The sequence below is a fragment of the Triturus cristatus genome, chromosome 3_2 (genome assembly GCF_964204655.1).
Source record: "Triturus cristatus chromosome 3_2, aTriCri1.1, whole genome shotgun sequence".
Lineage (NCBI taxonomy): Eukaryota > Metazoa > Chordata > Amphibia > Caudata > Salamandridae > Triturus > Triturus cristatus.
The window spans coordinates 887,236,721-887,261,241 of NC_140584.1; the positions used below are offsets into that span (position 1 = coordinate 887,236,721).

Genomic DNA, 24,521 nt, shown 5'->3' on the forward strand with positions numbered 1-24,521 from the left:
ATGGAAATATAGCAGGAGGAAACTGGAGGAGATGAGATGTGATGGAGGGATGGGATGTGAGGAGATTTTGTCACATGAACAGTGTGTTGCACATGAGGCACATGGACAAACAGTGTTATGAGCCTGGGGCACATGGACAGACAGCATAATGAGACTTGGCACATGGACAGTGTGATGAGCCTAGGCACATAAACAGACGGTGAGATGAGCCTGGGACACTTGGACAGACAGTGTGATGAGCCTGGGGCACTTGGAAAGACAGTGTGATGAGGCTGGGCACATGGACAGACAGTGTGATGAGCCTGGGACATAAGGACAGTGTGATGAGACTGGGACACATGGACAGTGTGATGAGCCTGTTCACATGGACAGACAGTGTGATGAGACTGGACACATGGAAGGACAGTGAGATGTGACTGGGCACATGGACAGACAGTGTGATAAGCCTGGGCACATGGGCAGTGTGATGAGCCTGGACACATGGACAGTGTGATGAGCCTGGTCACATGGACAAACAGTGTGATGAGCCTGGGACACATGGACAGTGTGATAAGCCTGGTCACATGGACAGACAGTGTGATGAGACTGGGGCACATGGACAGACAATGTGATGAGCCTGGGCACATGGACAGACAGTGTGATGAGCCTGGGACACATGGACAGTGTGATAAGCCTGGTCACATGGACAGACCGTGTGATCAGCCTGGGCACATGGACAGACAGTGTGATGAGCCTGGGACACAGGGACAGTGTGATAGGCCTAGGCACATGAACAGACATTGTGATGAGCCTGGGAACATGGCCAGTTTGATGAGCCTGGGATACATGGACAGACAGTGTGATGAGCCTGGGCACATGGACAGAGTGTGATGAGCCTGGGACATAAGGACAGTGTGATGAGCCTGGGACACATGGACAGACAGTGTGATCAGCCTGGGCACATGGACAGACAGTGTGATGAGCCTGGGACACAGGGACAGACAATGTGATGAGCCTGGGCACATGGACAGACAGTGTGATGAGCCTGGGACACATGGACAGTGTGATAAGCCTGGTCACATGGACAGACAGTGTGATCAGCCTGGGCACATGGACAGACAGTGTGATGAGCCTGGGACACAGGGACAGTGTGATAGGCCTAGGCACATGAACAGACATTGTGATGAGCCTGGGAACATGGCCAGTTTGATGAGCCTGGGATACATGGACAGACAGTGTGATGAGCCTGGGCACATGGACAGAGTGTGATGAGCCTGGGACATAAGGACAGTGTGATGAGCCTGGGACACATGGACAGTGTGATGAGCCTGTTCACATGGACAGACAGTGTGATGAGACTGGACACATGGAAGGACAGTGAGATGTGACTGGGCACATGGACAGGCAGTGTGATAAGCCTGGGCACATGGGCAGTGTGATGAGCCTGGACACATGGACAGTGTGATGAGCCTGGTCACATGGACAAACAGTGTGATGAGCCTGGGACACATGGACAGTGTGATAAGCCTGGTCACATGGACAGACAGTGTGATGAGCCTGGGCACATGGACAGACAGTGTGATGAGCCTGGGACACATGGACAGTGTGATAAGCCTGGTCACATGGACAGACAGTGTGATCAGCCTGGGCACATGGATAGACAGTGTGATGAGCCTGGGACACAGGGACAGTGTGATAGGCCTAGGCACATGAACAGACATTGTGATGAGCCTGGGAACATAGCCAGTTTGATGAGCCTGGGATACATGGACAGACAGTGTGATGAGCCTGGGCACATGGACAGAGAGTGTGATGAGCCTGGGACACAGGGACAGTGTGATGAGCCTGGTCACATGGACAGACAGTGCGATGAGCCTAGGACACATGGACAGTGTGATAAGCCTGGGCACATGGACAGACAATGTGATGAGCCTGGGCAAATGGACAGACAATGTGATGAGACTGGGCACATGGGCAGACAGTGTGATGAGCCTGGGACACATGGGCAGACAGTGTGATGAGACTGGGCCCATGGACAGTGTGATGAGTCTGGGGCACATGGACAGTGTTATGAGCCTGGGCACATGGACAGACAGTGTGATGAGCCTGGGCACATGGACAGACAGTATAATGAGCCTTGGCACATGGACAGATAGTGTGATGAGCCTGGGACACATGGACAGACAGTGAGATGAGACTGGGTACATGGACAGTGTGATGAGTCTGGGGCACATGGACGGTGTTATGATCCTGGGCACATGGACAGACAGTGAGATGAGCCTGGGCACATGGACCGACAGTGTGATGAGCCTGGGCACATGGAAAAACAGTGTGATGAGCCTGGGCACATGGACAGACAGTGTGATGAGCCTGGGCACATGGACAGACAGTGTGATGAGACTGGGCACATTGGCAGACAGTGTGATGAGACTGGGCCCATGGACAGTGTGATGAGTCTGGGGCACATGTACAGTGTTATGAGCCTGGGCACATGGACAGATAGTGTGATGAGCCTGGGACACATGGACAGACAGTGAGATGAGACTGGGTACATGGACAGTGTGATGAGTCTGGGGCACATGGACGGTGTTATGATCCTGGGCACATGGACAGACAGTGAGATGAGCCTGGGCACATGGACCGACAGTGTGATGAGCCTGGGCACATGGACAGACAGTGTGATGAGCCTGGGGCACATGGACGGTGTTATGATCCTGGGCACATGGACAGACAGTGAGATGAGCCTGGGCACATGGACCGACAGTGTGATGGGCCTGGGCACATGGACAGACAGTGTGATGAGCCTGGGCACATGGACAGACAGTGTGATGAGCCTGGGCACATGGACAGAATGAAGAGGGTGGAGCACGTGGACAGTGCGAGGTGCTCAGTGTGTCACCATACAAAGCGCAAGTGTTTCGTCTCAAATACATCTCAGCGCGTACACTATCTGAAGAGTGATGTTACTTACTTCATGGTGACTCTATAATATATCATCAGCTTATAGGAATAAAATAAAAACAAAGTCACCCACGCAATACATATTACAAACAGAGGAGGCCCCATACACCTGTGGGCTCCGTCACCTCGCCCAGCTGTCTTCTGTGTATCTCTAGCAGCTGTGGTGGAACATTTACAGCAGCCCTCGGGGCCCAGCACACAAGAACAGCAATAACTGCTACCAGAACTACACAACCCAGCAGCTGCTTCTCTCGCTCACACGCCAGCTGTAGCAAGCAGTGAAATAAAGTGCACCCGGCCCGTGCGCGTTCACGAATAATTCGGATCACTTTTTTCATGGTCTTTCAACTCGTATAAAGATGCTTACTTTTGAAGAATTTAGTGCACTGTCCTAAAAAATGAAGCACACATTTCTAAACGAATGTGCTCACTTTTAATAAAGAATTCTGTGCGCTTCTATAAATACTTAGTTATTTGTGTAAAAAGCCTATGCATTTATGCAAAGAGTACAGTATTCTTTAATAAAGAGTTTATGGCTTTCTAAAAATCTGCAATGCTTTTTAAAACATAATTTCAACAAGGGACAGGCCCCCGTGACTGGCTTTGATTCTGAAAGCCCAAGGAAGTAAACGAATTGTACAAGAGGCTCTTGTAATAGACTTTTACTGAATCCTGTTGTCCTTAGCTACATTGCTCACGTGTGAGGTACTTGCATTTACTTGTATAGCGCTTCAGTACTCTGCCCACTGTTTCCTCAATAAATACAATTAATAAATAAAGATGAACACGAGGAGTGCATGATGCATTTGGAGCCCTAGATACAGATAAGGAATGTGGAGCAAGGCGTGATTTCAATAGAGCTGCGAGGCCATCTCAATGTCCTTACAGCGCTATATAAATGTCTTTTAACATAACATGCCATGTCTTACACAAGACAAACCTACAAAGGTCCAGCTGAGAATGAACAACAGGCACTAATTTTGAAAACAGTAATTGTTACATAAAACACATTAGGTACATGTAGAGCAAGGCAAAGGGAGGAGCAGAGACTGGCTGCTGGAAATTCAGCGGCTAATTGCTGGGTAGAGGATTACAAAGAGGAATTGCGAAGGAAAATAAAACATAAAGAGCCCACGTGGAATGTAAAGAGAGAACAAGCAATGGCAAAGCCAATAGGTCTTCCCTATGCGAGAACTACTGGTGTTGTCAATGTCTTTTAGCCTTGTTGTACGCCAGAGTGGCTGCTCTGCAGAATTGCTGAAAGATTGAAAACAAGCATTGGCATAGCCAATAGGTCTCGCCTTTGGGACCTTATAAGTATTTAGCCATGCAGTACATTATCCTGGGTGGTTCAATTATAGCTAATTTCTTGAATATGTGTAGGGTTATATCAAGCCCAAATTGTATCCATTAAAAAAATATATGAACTGCACACTAAATAAAAAGTGTCTGCCAAACTGCAGGCACATGACATGTGAAGCAAAGTAAACAAGCCTCATGAAGATGAAGGTACCATCCATCCCACCCTGGGACGGGCCTGGGAACGGGAAATTGTTCATTTTAATAAGTGGGGTTATGCCAGAAGGCCCAGTAGGAGGACCAGAGTGCACTAGGCAGGGGCTGCCATGAAAGAACCAGGGTCTGTGTTTCAATAGAGAGCTGAAGCTTGTATACGTCACAACTAGGAGGAGTACATCCAATGAACCACAGAGGGCATATGAAAGGAGACAGGAGGTATATAAACCTGACAGTCAGGAGTATATATTATGAGGGATCAATGATCAAAGGGGGCAGGGACAGCATATAAAAGGGGACTGGGTAGCACACAAAAGTGAGCGAAGGAACCATGAAGAATAAGTACAGAAGAAGTGACTAGGCAAGTATGGAAATGTGGCAGTGTTGAGCCCATATATAAAATGGGCCAAAGAGAGTATATTAAATGACCTAGTAGAGCGTATCAAAGAGACCAGCGAGAGTATGTAGGATGTAACCAGGAAAAGGACGTCAAAAGGAGCAGGGGAGAGTATGCCAAAAGGGACTACGAGAGAGCACTTGAAAAGGGAATAGGGTAGATTGTGTCAAAAGGGACCAGGCGAGAGTAGTGTAAAGGGGCCCTGTAGAAATCATGTCACAAGGGGAGTTACGGAAAGCAGCAGGCAGCTTATGGGGCAGAGAGTGTGCTGCAGGTTGCTTTGTGGTTATAGAGGCGGTGTTCCTGGCAGCATGCACCTAAAGGGCTTCAGAGCCGCTACGTAGCTAGAAGCTGGGGGTGCCAATGCTCTTCCCTGTTAAGGGGGCGTCACAATCGACCACCTGTTGACATATGTGTTGTAGAAGCTCTGCCATGGTACCTTGGTCACACGCCATGCTGAAGCACTACAGTGCATGCTTTAAAGCACCCACTGAGTGTCAGTGTGGCTGTAACACCAATGAAAGCCTTTGTATCTCAGTCCCTGCACTGGGTACAGGGGTGCCACCTCTAGGAGTGGATTGGCTCACATGACTGGTGAGGGGATACAGATCACGTCACCTTAGTGTGGTGCGGCTCCTACAATCTTACAGATTTGTATAAAGAATGACACTCATGAGTGTGCACTGTATGACACAACACAATATATGCTGCAGCACAATGTTCTGAAACTCTCAGGAACTCTTTGTATCTTCGCCTGGTGCGCTTCTATCCGGACCCCATGGATCTCAGTCTCTTTAAGGGCTCTGGTCCCTCACTGCTGAGTCATCCAGCAGCTGGTCTTTATTTCTGCCCTCACAGGTCACGTGGCCTGTGGTCAGCAGCCGATGAAGCTGCTGTACTTAAAGGGCTCCTACCTGTGCCTCACCCGGGTCAAGTGACAGGATAAATGAAGAAATAACACAAGCTAGTGCTTTCTGGGGGCCGCCATAATGACAAGAGGAGCAGATAGGGGGTGGGATGGAGGGCAGGACAAGAGATGGTGAGAGGGGTGTGGGAAATAACCAGGATTGGGAGAGAGGAGTAAGCAGAGCATCTGTGCTGGAGCTGACCCAAGCATGAATACTGCCTCATGCATCGCGCCACTAAAACGACACCCTCATTGCTGGCTGCCGAGCCCATGGTGCACTCGTCGCTGTACAGGGATAACTCAGCGGTGCTTAATATGAGCCGACCAGCACACATGTTTGGGGACCGGTCTGGCACTTATTTTTACCCGTCAGATATTTCCAGAGTGCCAGAGAGTAACAAGAAGTATGAAGGCATGTACTTCATAATATTGGCGACAAGGAAAGGAAAGAACAGCGAGCACTAAAATGTATCCTGTTTGGATGTCTTAATTGTTAGATGGTGAAAGGGAGACAGTAACACCTCTTGAGAAGACAAGGAGTGGACAAAAAGTGGACGCGAGTGTTGCGCGCGATGGGAAAAGTGAAAGTAGGCTGCGTGCGCGAAAGTGATCGCGGCTGTACATATTGCAAAGCTGTCGGCTGTGCGCGTGCATGCTCGCGTGAACGCAAGCTTGTCGCCAGCCAGCAGCACTTTGAAAACTCACCTACTAAATGTCTCTCCGAGCAGCGCATGCACGCTGACTCAGTGAGACCTAAAAACGCTATGACATGGCCCTCGCTGGACGTCATTGCACTTATCTTTCCTATAGCTCTTGCGTGTGGGCAATATGGAGAGAACAAGCAACATGAGCAAGGGAGGGTAAAAAAAGAGTGATGTGATGTGGCTAGTGTTGGTTGCCTCATAGCGCTTTTTTTTTCTTATGGCATCACAAATAATGGGAGGGTAGGAGGTGTGAGGTAAGAAGCACCACAGACAACTGGAGGGAGAGAAGAAGCAATAAAACAACGGGATGTAGGAACTGAAAGGAAAGTAGTGACACAGACAATACAGGTGTGAGAGGGAAGAAGCAACAAGGACAAGGGTGTAGGAGGGAAGAAGCAATACGGACAAGGGGGGGTGGAAGGTAAGAAGGAACATGGACAAGGGGAGTGGTAGGGAAGAAGAAACATGGACAAGGGGAGTGGGAGTGAAGAAGAAACACGGATGGGGTGGTAGGGAAGAAGAAACACGGATGGGGTGGTAGGGAAGAAGAGACACGGACACGAAGATGAAACACGGACAAGGGAGGTGGGAGGGAAGAAGAAAAATGGACAAGGGGAGTGGGAGGGAAGAAGAAACACAGACAGGGTGGGAGGGAAGAAGAAACATGGACGGGGGTTGGAGGGAAGAAGCAACACGGACAAGGGGTGGGAGGGAAGACGCAACACAGACAAGGAAGCAGGAGGAAAGAAACAACACAGGCAATGGGGGTGGGAGGGAAGAAGCAACATGACAAGAGAAGAAGAAAAAATAGTACCTCATTGACAGCTTATGCAGGAGAAGGAAACTAATCAGAATGTAGCAATTAATATTTGGTCCATGTGCCACTTACACAAAGAGGGAGTGAAATTGCCATATGCTAGCCAATTAGGAGAGAGCAAACAAGATTGACAATGAAGCCAACGAATGGTAAGCAATGGGAGGACTCCCAATGTGGTTTGTTAATGGCCTGTGTTGCTAACTGCTGTTTTGTACCGAAACTTAATAAAGAGATTTCAACAAAAAAAGCAATAGGCAGACTCCATGTTTCTTATAGTTAACAAAATGTATCTCAAGTGACAGCGCATATGTGTTGTCTTAGGTGAGACCTATAAAGGACTCCAAACAAGAGTCATGTAAAACAGGTGACCGTGAGCTTAGAGATAAAGATAACAGAAGACTTGAAACAAGACAAACCATAGCAAACTGTAGACCTCAGACTCGAAACTGTAGCATGAGACAAAGCAAACTACAAGAGGCTGGCAGGCTGGCCTCATTTTCATTAGGTTTGTGCGTGCCAAACAATACTCCTGCATTATCTGTCCTTTGACCCGCCCCTTCCCCCAAAGCCATGCCCATCAGTCCTACTTCTATTACTGCATCAGCTTGATTGGAAATGCCACTGCTGAGACCAGTTGCCTTTGTTAGGTTGCTCTTTCAGGTAGGCTGTGAACCTACTTGGATAATTGGGTGAAACTAGAGTGGGGACAAGGTTTGAGGTGAGTAGTTTGTTCCTGACGTCTGTTAGGTATCCGCATGCCTGAAGATTTAACCTGCTGTCTGCACCCCAGGGCAGCTTCATAACCCCAAAACACATAGCGTGGCTCTGAGAGCACCTGCGGTCTGGCTTGCCTGGCAGTTCAGATGGATTGTCCCAGGAGGAGTAGGGTCAGAACAGATTTGCATAAGATAAAGTGGGCCTCTTTCTAGAGTGGCATCGTGGGCGATAAACGATAGACTGAAAAGCCACCCTGAGTGATTGCCAGTGGTTAGACTATTTACGAGCATTCCTCCCGTCCCCTTTTGTGTGGTTATTGTATGGCAAGATTGCCATGCTGTAAGGACGAATTCGTCATTCTTAGTTAAACCTCTGGGGGTAAGCTTGCTGTTCCGGGTTTTAGGTGGATCTCTGGGTGAGAGGATTCATTTGTTAAATGTTATTTCCATACTTCACCTGCAGAGGCCATCTTAGCATCAGGTAGTATAGGCAAACAACTAGAGCTGTGTACTTGGTAGTCACTTCTCTGGCTGAAATAACAAGCGGCCAGATTGTGTGTAATGCTTGCATGGTATATGATTTGCTATGAGCTCTTTTCTATTTTAGAAAGTCCTTCTGAGTTGCGTCACAAACATTGGTGATACATATGGCTCTTCAGGCACATATTGAGGCCTGCTGCAAATTCTACAAATCAATATGAGCTGTGGTGTCTGTCATGTGAAACGAAGATAAAAAAAATAATGTAAGCTTGATAAATATGTAAAGCTCTCTTTGGGCGGGCTTCATTTGCATACCCAGCGCCAAGAGAAATTATGAAGACTCCAGAAGCGGAGGACACTTGGCAGGTCTGTTGCACTGAAGTTAAGTATTGAGGAGTTGGCACAGATGTTGTCGCACTCACACACAAGCTGCAGTGCTTACAGTAGCAGCTGAACAGCTTATGACCAATGCTGAGTAGAGTGTTGGAGACCTTGGTGGGTGGAAAACACAAGTGAGAGTGACTTTCCAGAAATAATAACGTCAGCATTGAGGGCATTTGAGTGTCACTCTTAAGGAGTCCCTCTAATTGACCTCAAATGTGTACTCCCTTTTAGGATGGGCTTCTGATTGATGACAGCAATTTCTGTTTTGGGGATGTATCCTTTTTGCTCTACCAAATGGATGAGGTTTTCAGATTACCCTTGAAAAATCCAGCCAGCTCCCGTAAGGTGGACCTCTTTCCTCTTATCCAAGACAACGTTTTTCTTCAGGTTTTTCTTCAGGTTTTCCCTCTTCTGCATACTTTTGCTGGTGTTCAGTACTGATTAATTTTTAATTAACAGGATAGAGCAGCGTTTTCTGTACTGCAATCTAATCCAGCCCACCCTTTATCCTGCATCATTTTATGGTTTGACTAATCAGCCTTAATAAATCTTTAGTATATTCAGCGTAATGGTGAATTGGTACAGGGACATACTTGCCTCACTTCCTTAGTAATTCCCCTAGGTGTGTATGCCATTGTATTCAATTGCAAATCTATAGGCATAAGACCCAGTTGGTAACAATTTGTGACAGACCCAGTTCCTGGCCTATATACAAAACAAGGAGTAATGCATTATTATGATCAGTTTTTGCCACACTATTATTCTCAAATTGCTATTTACACATACATCATAACAATTCAACAGAACAAAGGGCCTGAATATGAGACTACGGTGGCGGGGTGGTGATGGTCTTCCAGACGCCCTATTACAACTAAGGCTGTAGGACCGCCATTGCACCGCTGCAATGCGATCTTGAGGCTGCAATATGTTTTGCAGGATCGCCACAGTCCTGTTAAGAATATCACGTGTTTCCTGTCTGCCATGGTTTTCATGGTGGCTCCTACTCCATGAAAACTGTGGCATAGAGGAAACAAAGGGGGCTCTTTAGTACCCTCTGTTGCCTCAGGGCCATGGTGTGCATGCAGGGGGGCACATGTTGTGCCCACATGTGTGCATGCACCCCAGTACCTGCAGGTCAAGGACTGCACCAGTCCATGCTGTACAGGTACTGTCTTTGACATTCCTATTGCTGTGTCTATTTCATAGGTACCGCCGTGGGACTCCCAAAGAATCGTCTAACAGTGACAAAAAAAGTCATAATCTGGTGGGCGGTGTGCACACTGGTTTGGCGGAGTGGGAGTGGGACGGAGGCATGGCGTTCCTGCTCCTCACCACCAAACTCATAATCACGCCCATAGTTATTCACTGAGGTAATACGTTTCTTTGAAATGTTAAATTGTAGGACAATGCTCTCATGATTGGCAATTTAAACTATTATTCTATAATGCTCAAAGGAAGTGCAGTTACCCGATGTTAGGGTAGCTATCTCTGAAGTATCCCAATGAAGATGATTCGATTTGTGTAAATAATTCTGAGCAGTGCCCTTTTAGCTTCCTTTCATGTTCACTGCAACAACAAAAGGTATTCCCTGAAATCTTTCAATATTACTTTCAATGCTGCCCTGGTGTAAGTAAATTTGGACCCTGGAGACAGAGTCCTTCCACGTTCAATGCCAGGACACTAGACACCACTTCCTGCGTGGGGGATGGGAAAAGGCACACTCTAGTATGGGATAGCTTAGAGAAACATGGGTAGAGACAAGCTCCCCCAGATGTAGAAAAACAACTGTGATAACGAGGGTGTTACCAGTAAAGCAGTCAGAGTATGCACATCTGTCTGTGTGTCTTCTGTCTGCATGCAAACTAAGACTAGGGGTGGGTGGAACTTGTGGAGTTTCACTTCACAAAATTCTGTGGAGTTGCATAAAAATTCTATAAGATGCCACAGAGTTCCGGAAAATAGGGAAATCGGCACGTTGTGCAGCTTGCAATGATTTTTAGCACCCGGAGCTTGTTCCGTTCTGAAAAATCAGTGCAAATGGCACCATGCAGCGCGCCAGAGAGTACTGCCACTCGAGTTGGCTTTGCTGCCAAGCAATGGCAAAGCCAATAGGTCTTCCCTATGCGAGAACTACTGGTGTTGTCAATGTCTTTTAGCCTTGTTGTACGCCAGAGTGGCTGCTCTGCAGAATGGCTGAAAGATTGAAAACAAGCATTGGCATAGCCAATAGGTCTCGCCTTTGGGACCTTATAAGTATTTAGCCATGCAGTACATTATCCTGGGTGGTTCAATTATAGCTAATTTCTTGAATATGTGTAGGGTTATATCAAGCCCAAATTGTATCCATTAAAAAAATATATGAACTGCACACTAAATAAAAAGTGTCTGCCAAACTGCAGGCACATGACATGTGAAGCAAAGTAAACAAGCCTCATGAAGATGAAGGTACCATCCATCCCACCCTGGGACGGGCCTGGGACGGGCCTGGGACGGGCCTGGGAACGGGAAATTGTTCATTTTAATAAGTGGGGTTATGCCAGAAGGCCCAGTAGGAGGACCAGAGTGCACTAGGCAGGGGTTGCCATGAAAGAACCAGGGTCTGTGTTTCAATAGAGAGCTGAAGCTTGTATACGTCACAACTAGGAGGAGTACATCCAATGAACCACAGAGGGCATATGAAAGGAGACAGGAGGTATATAAACCTGACAGTCAGGAGTATATATTATGAGGGATCAATGATCAAAGGGGGCAGGGACAGCATATAAAAGGGGACTGGGTAGCACACAAAAGTGAGCGAAGGAACCATGAAGAATAAGTACAGAAGAAGTGACTAGGCAAGTATGGAAATGTGGCAGTGTTGAGCCCATATATAAAATGGGCCAAAGAGAGTATATTAAATGACCTAGTAGAGCGTATCAAAGAGACCAGCGAGAGTATGTAGGATGTAACCAGGAAAAGGACGTCAAAAGGAGCAGGGGAGAGTATGCCAAAAGGGACTACGAGAGAGCACTTGAAAAGGGAATAGGGTAGATTGTGTCAAAAGGGACCAGGCGAGAGTAGTGTAAAGGGGCCCTGTAGAAATCATGTCACAAGGGGAGTTACGGAAAGCAGCAGGCAGCTTATGGGGCAGAGAGTGTGCTGCAGGTTGCTTTGTGGTTATAGAGGCGGTGTTCCTGGCAGCATGCACCTGAAGGGCTTCAGAGCCGCTACGTAGCTAGAAGCTGGGGGTGCCAATGCTCTTCCCTGTTAAGGGGGCGTCACAATCGACCACCTGTTGACATATGTGTTGTAGAAGCTCTGCCATGGTACCTTGGTCACACGCCATGCTGAAGCACTACAGTGCATGCTTTAAAGCACCCACTGAGTGTCAGTGTGGCTGTAACACCAATGAAAGCCTTTGTATCTCAGTCCCTGCACTGGGTACAGGGGTGCCACCTCTAGGAGTGGATTGGCTCACATGACTGGTGAGGGGATACAGATCACGTCACCTTAGTGTGGTGCGGCTCCTACAATCTTACAGATTTGTATAAAGAATGACACTCATGAGTGTGCACTGTATGACACAACACAATGTATGCTGCAGCACAATGTTCTGAAACTCTCAGGAACTCTTTGTATCTTCGCCTGGTGCGCTTCTATCCGGACCCCATGGATCTCAGTCTCTTTAAGGGCTCTGGTCCCTCACTGCTGAGTCATCCAGCAGCTGGTCTTTATTTCTGCCCTCACAGGTCACGTGGCCTGTGGTCAGCAGCCGATGAAGCTGCTGTACTTAAAGGGCTCCTACCTGTGCCTCACCCGGGTCAAGTGACAGGATAAATGAAGAAATAACACAAGCTAGTGCTTTCTGGGGGCCGCCATAATGACAAGAGGAGCAGATAGGGGGTGGGATGGAGGGCAGGACAAGAGATGGTGAGAGGGGTGTGGGAAATAACCAGGATTGGGAGAGAGGAGTAAGCAGAGCATCTGTGCTGGAGCTGACCCAAGCATGAATACTGCCTCATGCATCGCGCCACTAAAACGACACCCTCATTGCTGGCTGCCGAGCCCGTGGTGCACTCGTCGCTGTACAGGGATAACTCAGCGGTGCTTAATATGAGCCGACCAGCACACATGTTTGGGGACCGGTCTGGCACTTATTTTTACCCGTCAGATATTTCCAGAGTGCCAGAGAGTAACAAGAAGTATGAAGGCATGTACTTCATAATATTGGCGACAAGGAAAGGAAAGAACAGCGAGCACTAAAATGTATCCTGTTTGGGTGTTTTCATTGTTAGATGGTGAAAGGGAGACAGTAACACCTCTTGAGAAGACAAGGAGTGGACAAAAAGTGGACGCGAGTGTTGCGCGCGATGGGAAAAGTGAAAGTAGGCTGCGTGCGCGAAAGTGATCGCGGCTGTACATATTGCAAACCTGTCGGCTGTGCGCGTGCATGCTCGGGTGAACGCAAGCTTGTCGCCAGCCAGCAGCACTTTGAAAACTCACCTACTAAATGTCTCTCCGAGCAGCGCATGCTCACTGACTCAGTGAGACCTAAAAACGCTATGACATGGCCCTCGCTGGACATCATTGCACTTATCTTTCCTATAGCTCTTGCGTGTGGGCAATATGGAGAGAACAAGCAACATGAGCAAGGGAGGGTAAAAAAAGAGTGATGTGATGTGGCTAGTGTTGGTTGCCTCATAGCGCTTTTTTTTTCTTATGGCATCACAAATAATGGGAGGGTAGGAGGTGTGAGGTAAGACGCACCACAGACAACTGGAGGGAGAGAAGAAGCAATAAAACAACGGGATGTAGGAACTGAAAGGAAAGTAGTGACACAGACAATACAGGTGTGAGAGGGAAGAAGCAACAAGGACAAGGGTGTAGGAGGGAAGAAGCAATACGGACAAGGGGGGGTGGAAGGTAAGAAGGAACATGGACAAGGGGAGTGGTAGGGAAGAAGAAACATGGACAAGGGGAGTGGGAGTGAAGAAGAAACACGGATGGGGGTGGTAGGGAAGAAGAAACACGGATGGGGTGGTAGGGAAGAAGAGACACGGACACGAAGATGAAACACGGACAAGGGAGGTGGGAGGGAAGAAGAAAAATGGACAAGGGGAGTGGGAGGGAAGAAGAAACACAGACAGGGTGGGAGGGAAGAAGAAACATGGACGGGGGTTGGAGGGAAGAAGCAACACGGACAAGGGGTGGGAGGGAAGACGCAACACAGACAAGGAAGTAGGAGGAAAGAAACAACACAGGCAATGGGGGTGGGAGGGAAGAAGCAACATGACAAGAGAAGAAGAAAAAATAGTACCTCATTGACAGCTTATGCAGGAGAAGGAAACTAATCAGAATGTAGCAATTAATATTTGGTCCATGTGCCACTTACACAAAGAGGGAGTGAAATTGCCATATGCTAGCCAATTAGGAGAGAGCAAACAAGATTGACAATGAAGCCAACGAATGGTAAGCAATGGGAGGACTCCCAATGTGGTTTGTTAATGGCCTGTGTTGCTAACTGCTGTTTTGTACCGAAACTTAATAAAGAGATTTCAACAAAAAAAGCAATAGGCAGACTCCATGTTTCTTATAGTTAACAAAATGTATCTCAAGTGACAGCGCATATGTGTTGTCTTAGGTGAGACCTATAAAGGACTCCAAACAAGAGTCATGTAAAGCAGGTGACAGTGAGCTTAGAGATAAAGATAACAGAAGACTTGAAACAAGACAAACCATAGCAAACTGTAGACCTCAGACTCGAAACTGTAGCATGAGACAAAGCAAACTACAAGAGGCTGGCAGGCTGGCCTCATTTTCATTAGGTTTGTGCGTGCCAAACAATACTCCTGCATTATCTGTCCTTTGACCCGCCCCTTCCCCCAAAGCCATGCCCATCAGTCCTACTTCTATTACTGCATCAGCTTGATTGGAAATGCCACTGCTGAGACCAGTTGCCTTTGTTAGGTTGCTCTTTCAGGTAGGCTGTGAACCTACCTGGATAATTGGGTGAAACTAGAGTGGGGACAAGGTTTGAGGTGAGTAGTTTGTTCCTGACGTCTGTTAGGTATCCGCATGCCTGAAGATTTAACCTGCTGTCTGCACCCCAGGGCAGCTTCATAACCCCAAAACACATAGCGTGGCTCTGAGAGCACCTGCGGTCTAGCTTGCCTGGCAGTTCAGATGGATTGTCCCATGAGGAGTAGGGTCAGAACAGATTTGCATAAGATAAAGTGGGCCTCTTTCTAGAGTGGCATCGTGGGCGATAAACGATAGACTGAAAAGCCACCCTGAGTGATTGCCAGTGGTTAGACTATTTACAAGCATTCCTCCCGTCCCCTTTTGTGTGGTTATTGTATGGCAAGATTGCCATGCTGTAAGGACGAATTCGTCATTCTTAGTTAAACCTCTGGGGGTAAGCTTGCTGTTCCGGGTTCTAGGTGGATCTCTGGGTGAGAGGATTCATTTGTTAAATGTTATTTCCATACTTCACCTGCAGAGGCCATCTTAGCATCAGGTAGTATAGGCAAAGATTGTGTGTAATGCTTGCATGGTATATGATTTGCTATGAGCTCTTTTCTATTTTAGAAAGTCCTTCTGAGTTGCGTCACAAACATTGGTGATACATATGGCTGCTGCAAATTCTACAAATCAATATGAGCTGTGGTGTCTGTCATGTGAAACGAAGATAAAAAAATAATGTAAGCTTGATAAATATGTAAAGCTCTCTTTGGGCGGGCTTCATTTGCATACCCAGCGCCAAGAGAAATTATGAAGACTCCAGAAGCGGAGGACACTTGGCAGGTCTGTTGCACTGAAGTTAAGTATTGAGGAGTTGGCACAGATGTTGTCGCACTCACACACAAGCTGCAGTGCTTACAGTAGCAGCTGAACAGCTTATGACCAATGCTGAGTAGAGTGTTGGAGACCTTGGTGGGTGGAAAACACAAGTGAGAGTGACTTTCCAGAAATAATAACGTCAGCATTGAGGGCATTTGAGTGTCACTCTTAAGGAGTCCCTCTAATTGACCTCAAATGTGTACTCCCTTTTAGGATGGGCTTCTGATTGATGACAGCAATTTCTATTTTGGGGATGTATCCTTTTTGCTCTACCAAATGGATGAGGTTTTCAGATTACCCTTGAAAAATCCAGCCAGCTCCCGTAAGGTGGACCTCTTTTCCTCTTATCCAAGACAACGTTTTTCTTCAGGTTTTTCTTCAGGTTTTCCCTCTTCTGCATACTTTTGCTGGTGTTCAGTACTGATTAATTTTTAATTAACAGGATAGAGCAGCGTTTTCTGTACTGCAATCCAATCCAGCCCACCCTTTATCCTGCATCATTTTATGGTTTGACTAATCAGCCTTAATAAATCTTTAGAATATTCAGCGTAATGGTGAATTGGTACAGGGACATACTTGCCTCACTTCCTTAGTAATTCCCCTAGGTGTGTATGCCATTTTATTCAATTGCAACTCTATAGGCATAAGACCCAGTTGGTAACAATTTGTGACAGACCCAGTTCCTGGCCTATATACAAAACAAGGAGTAATGCATTATTATGATCAGTTTTTGCCACACTATTATTCTCAAATTGCTACATACACATACATCATAACAATTCAACAGAACTAAGGGCCTGAATATGAGACTACGGTGGCGGGGTGGTGATGGTCTTCCGGACGCCCTATTACAACTAAGGCTGTAGGACCGCCATTGCACCGCTGCAATGCGATCTTGAGGCTGCAATATGTTTTGCAGGATCGCCACAGTCCTGTTAAGCATCTCACGAGTTTCCTGTCTGCCATGGTTTTCATGGTGGCTCCTACTCCATGAAAACTGTGGCAGAGAGGAAACAAAGGGGGCTCTTTAGTACCCTCTGTTGCCTCAGGGCCATGGTGTGCATGCAGGGGGGCACATGTTGTGCCCACATGTGTGCATGCACCCCAGTACCTGCAGGTCATGGACTGCACCAGTCCATGCTGTACAGGTACTGTCTTTGACATTCCTATTGCTGTGTCTATTTCATAGGTACCGCCGTGGGACTCCCAAAGAATCGTCTAACAGTGACAAAAAAAGTCATAATCTGGTGGGCGGTGTGCACACTGGTTTGGCGGAGTGGGAGTGGGACGGAGGCATGGCGTTCCTGCTCCTCACCACCAAACTCAGAATCAGGCCCATAGTTATTCACTGAGGTAATACGTTTCTTTGAAATGTTAAATTGTAGGACAATGCTCTCATGATTGGCAATTTAAACTATTATTCTATAATGCTCAAAGGAAGTGCAGTTACCCGATGTTAGGGTAGCTATCTCTGAAGTATCCCAATGAAGATGATTCGATTTGTGTAAATAATTCTGAGCAGTGCCCTTTTAGCTTCCTTTCATGTTCACTGCAACAACAAAAGGTATTCCCTGAAATCTTTCAATATTACTTTCAATGCTGCCCTGGTGTAAGTAAATTTGGACCCTGGAGACAGAGTCCTTCCACGTTCAATGCCAGGACACTAGACACCACTTCCTGCGTGGGGGATGGGAAAAGGCACACTCTAGTATGGGATAGCTTAGAGAAACATGGGTAGAGACAAGCTCCCCCAGATGTAGAAAAACAACTGTGATAACGAGGGTGTTACCAATAAAGTAGTCAGAGTATGCACATCTGTCTGTGTGTCTTCTGTCTGCATGCAAACTAAGACTAGGGGTGGGTGGAACTTGTGGAGTTTCACCTCACAAAATTCTGTGGAGTTGCATAAAAATTCTATAAGATGCCACAGAGTTCCGGAAAATAGGGAAATCGGCACGTTGTGCAGCTTGCAATGATTTTTAGCACCGGGAGCTTGTTCCGTTCTGAAAAATCAGTGCAAATGGCACCATGCAGCGCGCCAGAGGGTACTGCCACTCGAGTTGGCTTTGCTGCCACTTGAGTAGACTTTCTACTCGAGTGGCAGCTTTCTCACCGTAAACAGTAGTGATCACCCGCATTGGGAATATCTCACTGGGTGCTCTCATAGCACCTGACAATCTCACTAGGGGATGCCAATTCTAGCTCGCCAACTTACCATTGGCAAGCTGCACGTGAGCAAAAGCTGTGCCATGCTGCGGTTGGCAGAATTTGGATGGAACTCCACGTAACATGCGCGGTCGGAATTTATCGCCCACCCCTAACTAGGACATTACAGCTGGCGACGAGAGTGGGATGCAGCATCACAGACACATGTGAGGAGAGTTCAAGCAGAGGCACATGAAATTAACATACACATACACTCAAGAAAGATACAAAAAAGCATGAGACCGGAGAGTCTCTGGTCAATGTCATATGAGAGGAATACAAAAAAGACTTACATAACCTGGAGTGAGGAAGCATGAAATACACACTGACAACATCAACAAAAGTTATCTGACTCAGATGAGGATGGGTAGGGGCCTGTTAAAGCGAAGTAAAACTCATCAGCTACTAGTACCAGAGCGGAGGGAAGGGAGCATGACACACAAGGTGTGCCAGACACAAAGCCACCAACAAAAAAGACCCATGGAACACTTTCTCATGGTCTGCTGAAAAGACTACTCAGTTGGACTCAGGGAGCAGGCCATCACAATGTAGTGAGGAATCAACTCAATCATAAGTCACCTCAAATTCAAAAGAATGTTTCCACAACCAAGGTCAAGAAACCCTGGTGGACAATCACAGGAAACAATGTCTAACTCGGAGACTCTCTACCAGACTGAGAATAGCTCACCACATTTTGATAACTTAATGCAAGCACTAGCTACAAGCCACAATGTGTCACATCAGTTGGAGCTTGCACAGAAACATGAACACCACACCTCCCCAAGCAACAGGTACACTCAAATGACTCAATGAACACCGAGTTGGCAGGACCAGGTGCATGAAAAGACTGCGAAAGGATTTCTTCCCAAATGAGGGGAAAAGATTGCATCTTCCTTCCTAAAGAAAGGGGACGATGTCATGTTAGAGATTAGGCATTTTTGTCTAAGGAGGTGGGGTATATCATGGTGTAAGGAAACTAGGACCCGGCAGAAGTCTTCAAAGTTCACAGCCTGGACACTGGACACCACTTCCTACGTGGAGGATGGAAAAAGGCAGGAAGGAAGGGGAACATGTGACACTCTAAGATAGGATAGCTTAGGTACATAATGGGTGGTTCTATATCACCAGAAGGAGGAAATTAACACAAGTGGCTACAATAAAGTATAGTACCTCACTTTTGCAGATCAGTAAAACAGAATCTGATGCACTGCAGAAGAAACTTACACCTCCTGGATAGATTACATGCATTTACACGATGTGCATCTCAGATCAGAAACCTACCGAATGACAGCCCTTCAGATGATCTCGAAGGAGTATGATGAAGGCGAGACCGAAGGAAGGAAGGCAGTTGTAGGCAGGCTGGTCCAGCCCTAGGATATATTGATCCCAGACATACAGCAGAGTCTTCATCTGAAGGTAACCTTTGGGGAGAGGTAGCAGAGAGGTAAGCTTTGCAGGGGGAGCAAATACAAATCTATACATCCATTACACTTGCACCAGCCTTTGTAAGAACTGGATTACAATATGATTTCTCAGCACGCATTGACTGGAGCACTTCTTGTTATGTTCAAGAACAAGCCCTGGCAAGGAAAGGTTGAATGGCTGACCAGATTTAATATTGTCTTGACCATTGAATGTTGGGAGGAGATTCTAATTGTGTACTTGATACATGTTTGGATCGTTCTATGCTTCTGCTCCCACATTATTCAGCCATCCCAGCAGCTCGACCACTCTGGGCCTGGCTTAAAGGCTTGAGGGTTGGCAGCATGGAGATTTTCGGCACTTGAAATTCCCGCTTCGGAGGGACTACTACTTTTACTTCCCAGAACACCATAGTAACTATAGAACAGACACATTTGTGGGCACCCCAGATATCTACTCGCGGGTAGCGGCTGTTTACTGCGTTCGATCACTATCAAACTATTACCCACTGCAAGTTGTGCTGTCATGCGGAAGGCAATTGATGGTGATCCCGACCTGGTGTTTACAGCTGTCAGTACTGAATGATACAGTGTTTCAACAATTCTTGCTTGACCATATTGATTCCTATTTTGCAGAGAACAAGGGTTCTGCCTCTCCTCTCATACTGGAGTGGGAGGGGTTTAAGGCTGTCACCTGGGGATTTTGTATTAGTTTGGTGGTAGGAATTATACGAATATTAGTGGGGAAATGTACTCAATTAGAGGCCTCGTTATAAGATGAAAGAAAAACCCTAAAAAGCTTGAAAATATATTGAGACAAACCCTTATTCTTCTAATCTTGCTCAGCTCAACCTTGCCATAAGAAACTATAAAAAATTGTATTTATATGGAGCAGTACACATACATCAAATTGCTACTGAATACTTCCTAGAATCGCTTAAAATGTCTCTTTGAAGTAGTTAAATAGTCCAACAGCGGACGTCTGTTAGCATTGGTGACATCCTCCAATCCAAATGTTAAGATTTTGTGAAGTTCTTCACTTAGGGGCCGATTATGATCTTGTCCGGAAAGCATTTGTACCGAATCGGTCCCGGAATGCTTTCCGGATAACTCGAATGGGAGCCTGTTTTCCCGAACGAGAACACAGGCTCCCATTAAAGAAAGGGGTAACTGGGGAAAAATCATGCACCCTGTGGCGGAAACCCTATGGGGCCTGCTGCACTGTGCATGGTTGGAAAAGGGGGCCACTTGGGTACCCCCATTGGCCTGATTCGGAGGGCTCCGGGTGAAGGGAGGCCCGCTATCGGCCCCCAAAGACAGATTCTCGCAGCCGATTAGTTCCGGAGAAACTGAATTGGAACAGCTGTCCAAATCGATCCTCATAATTGCTCGCTCGGAAACTGAGTCCATAGAGTTGTACAATTCGGCTCCGAAAGACGCGACCTTTCCGAATGCCTTTTGGAACCGATTCAGACAGCCCTAGCGGTTTCCGGGCATCACAATCGGTCGTTGGAAACTATGTACAATTCGATCAGAAACAAGGGCTATGATTCGGATTCGGCAAGCCCTTCCTAACGAGATCGTAATCGGCCCCTTAGAAGGTAAACATCCACCAGCCTCTGACCTTGCAGTCAACTACAAGTTCAACTTTGAAGTTTAGATGACCTGGTCTCATTGTACTGAAATCTTTGAATATTGGTTACTTGAAATTTATAATCAAAGTAAAACCATAGAAACACTACACAGATGCAGTGACTGCAAACCTTTGTATGGAACTGGCCAAATATATTCTACCCATTCTTTTAAAATCTATGTTTCCTGTCCGAAATTTGGTCAAGTCTCACGCTTTTGAAGAAACCCTGCTTGGACATTTATGACCGTAAAAATATCCTTTCCGTTTCAGGACTACCTTTCATAGGGAAGGTGACTGAAAGCTGTGCAGCTCTCCCAACTCTCTCATCACATGCAATCTAACAAACTCTTAAAAGATCATTTTCATTCTGGATTCAGACAGGGCTACAATACATAAACAGCTTTTCTACACGTTCTTGACGACAATCTGCTATCTTGCCCCTGGGGAAACTTGTGCCTATTTTTGCTTCTAGGCTTGAGCCTACTTTTGCTTCTAGGCTTATCAGCTACCTTCATATAGGCAATCAATCAAATATCTCTAATTAACAAACAGAAAGTACAAGTGAGCATTGAAGATGTAGATTTAAAATGGTGCATCTCCTATTTGTCGACCTCAACTCGAGCGGTTAAAAAAGGTAACTCTAAATCAAGCAACGTCACTCTACAAGAATTGGAATCTCGAGACTCCATTTTATACCCAACAATGTTTAGTTTTTATGTGGAAACACTTAGAACTATCCCTAGGACTGTTGGGATACTTTATGATCAAAGTGATTCTTAAGTCTTTCTTTTTGCCTCCACATTATATTTCTCTGCTCTCCTCCCACAAACTGAAGAACATTCAAAGATGGGTGTCTAATCATCACTTTAAACTGAATCTCCCAAAAAGCGCGTTTACGTTATTTCTTGGAAAAAAATCCAACTTGACCAATCTTGGATTTACTCCTGTACTCTCCTACAATGTAAACTGGCTATTAAGGATAACGTCAAATCATAGGGTTTAATTCTCGACAACTGATTTATCTTATAAGCATTAATCTTTGCTACAGACAAGAGCCCACATTACCTACTTAGTCTCCTTTGGAGTATTTTACATTTAATTCCTGAACAGACCCAAAGACTGGCACTTGTTCCATCTAGACTGGATTATGGGAATTTACTTCTTAATGCCTATTAAAAGTTAATCTCACCACCTTTAGAGTTGTGCTACATGTGGTTGTTTGCGTTGTTTCTGTACATAAGTAATGTCACCACATAACTCCCTTCAAAGCAAGAGCACAATTGAAGACATCTGCATCACACAAAAAAGCCAACACACATCTGCATCCTTCTATTTAGCAATGGTTGCAGAATGCAGAATCTCTGCTCCTTGAGCCTCCTTCATTTGAAAAGAGAGTGGTCCATGCAATCTTTCTCTGTCAGGTCCATTGAGAATTTAGGTTTCACTTCCACCAGTGCCACATACCACTTCCTGTCTTTCAACCGTTAAAAAGGAGTTTAAAACATCTCTGCCCCACAGACACATTGGTCGAGACTGAGAATAATACTTACTTTTCCACTGTCCAAATCATAACTGCTACTCAACCGCAGATTGGCCCCCCTCAGATACCGCCCCACCTTACTTCCCCAATATTCTCACTGCCCTCTTATTGATCTAACCTTTTCTATACACATTATTGAGGACTATATTGCAGTTCCACGTTTTAACTCTTCCAAGCCACTTCCAATGCCACAGATTTTCCCTGGCCTTCTGCACCTCACCACTTCAGATTTCACCATAGTATAGGGAGGGGCAGTGAGTGGGCAGAGTCCATCCAGTACTTTTTTGGTTGATGTTTACTATTCTAATTTTCCTTCAAGAATTGTATGAGTTATCTTTTTGCTGATTTACTTACTTTCCCTGTCTCTGTTCCCTTTCCTGTACTAATTGAGGTTTTATTTAGCCTTATGTTTCTTCCACTCATCCCTATCTGTCCTAATGGCATCCCTATTTTGTTGATAACCTATTCTATTTCTGTTTACTGGTTGTAGTTAGTTTTACAGTTGTGTCAGATATATAAAACGATCCTGTTCATTATGTCTGTTACCTATTTTTATATTTGGAAAGTCCTGCTATGCACTTGGGCAACGTTTGTGCTATAGAACACTGCACAAATAAATAATATAATTAAAAGGGAACACATACAAGACAAACTTGTCTTGATTTAAGTTAGTTCATCATTACGGTGTACAACCTGGTTACTATCTCCCATTTTCTTCCCATTGACTACCATCTTAGAATTTAGCCAACACAAGGAGATGATGGATAGAGTGCTGAAACTTTTCAAACACTCACCCCCAGTCACAGATCTGGGTTGAATCCATCATCGTTCTTTAGCTCACTTCGACACCCCAGTTCAGAGCAAGCAATATGCAAATCAGTCTTGACCCTGTGCCTCATGGGAACAGTCCAGCCCGATCTGCCAAGCCAGGTCTTCCCTGGACTGGAAACAAGCATCCTGGGACCGGTTTCGAGGTAACACCCCTCATCAGCCAGGCTAGCTTAAATCCAGTGGCAAAGTGAACAAGGGACCCACGTCTGGGCATACCCTGCCAACTTAGGGCAAACAAAGCAAACACAAGATGATGGATGGAACACTGAAACTTTTCAGACACTCATTCCCAGATACAGATCTGGGTCGAATCCTTCATTGTTCTTTAGCTCACCTCACCACCCAAGTTCAGACCCAGCCAAATGCAAATCATTCTTGAGCCTATGCCTCATGGAAACAGTCCAGCCCGAACTGCCAAGCCAGTTCTTCCCTGGACCGGAAACAAGCATCCTGGGACCGGTTTCGGGGTAACACCCCTCATCAGACAGACTAGCTTGAATCCAGGGCAAAGTGACCAAGGGACCCACTTATGGGCAAACCCTGCCAACTTAAGGCGAAAAAAGCAAACACAAGATGATGGACGGAGCGCTGAAGCTTTTCATACACTCACCCCCAGTCACAGATCTGGGTTGAATCCATCATGGTTCTTTAGCTCACTTCGCCACCCCAGTTCAGAGCCAGCCATATGCAAATCAGTCTTGACCCTGTGCCTCATGGAAACAGTCTAGCCCGAACTGCCAAGCCAGGTCTTCCCTGGATCAGACACAAGCATCCTGGGACCAGTTTCGGGGTAGCACCCCTCATCAGCCAGGCTAGCTTGAATCCAGTGGCGAAGTGAGCAAGGGGCCCACATCTGGCCATACCCTGCCAACTTAGAGCAAACAAAGCAAACACTAGGAGATGATGGATGGAGCGCTGAAACTTTTCAGAAAAGTTTCAGCGCTCCGTCCATCATCTCCTTGTGTTTGTGCTATCTTAGAATTTAGGACAGCTTTTTTTCATGTCTACTTGGAAGTTGGGAAGCTATTTTGGCGAGATCAGACTGCCAAGGCACCAGACTGAGCTAACACTCACTACCAAAGAAATAGTGAGCCTTCTCCCACGGCCAGTCTCCTCGTCCACTGGCATACAGGGGATACAACTAAGTCACTGCTCGTTTAGCCAATTTCCCCTTTTGAATGGTGAACCACAGTTCTTGTATCTCTTTTATTT

General features: G+C 46.3%; 1 protein-coding gene across 4 annotated transcripts in view; it reads right to left on the minus strand.

Moving 5' to 3' along the window:
* The window catches only part of LOC146858391 (uncharacterized), a 548,917-nt gene that overhangs the window by 262,432 nt on the left and 261,964 nt on the right, over positions 1 to 24,521 (minus strand). For all 4 annotated transcript variants that reach the window (XM_085649307.1, XM_085649305.1, XM_085649306.1 and 1 more), the window contains one exon: positions 19,166 to 19,305. In XM_085649307.1, coding sequence (XP_085505433.1) covers positions 19,166 to 19,305 — 140 coding nt within the window. The remainder of the gene's footprint in view (positions 1 to 19,165; positions 19,306 to 24,521) is intronic.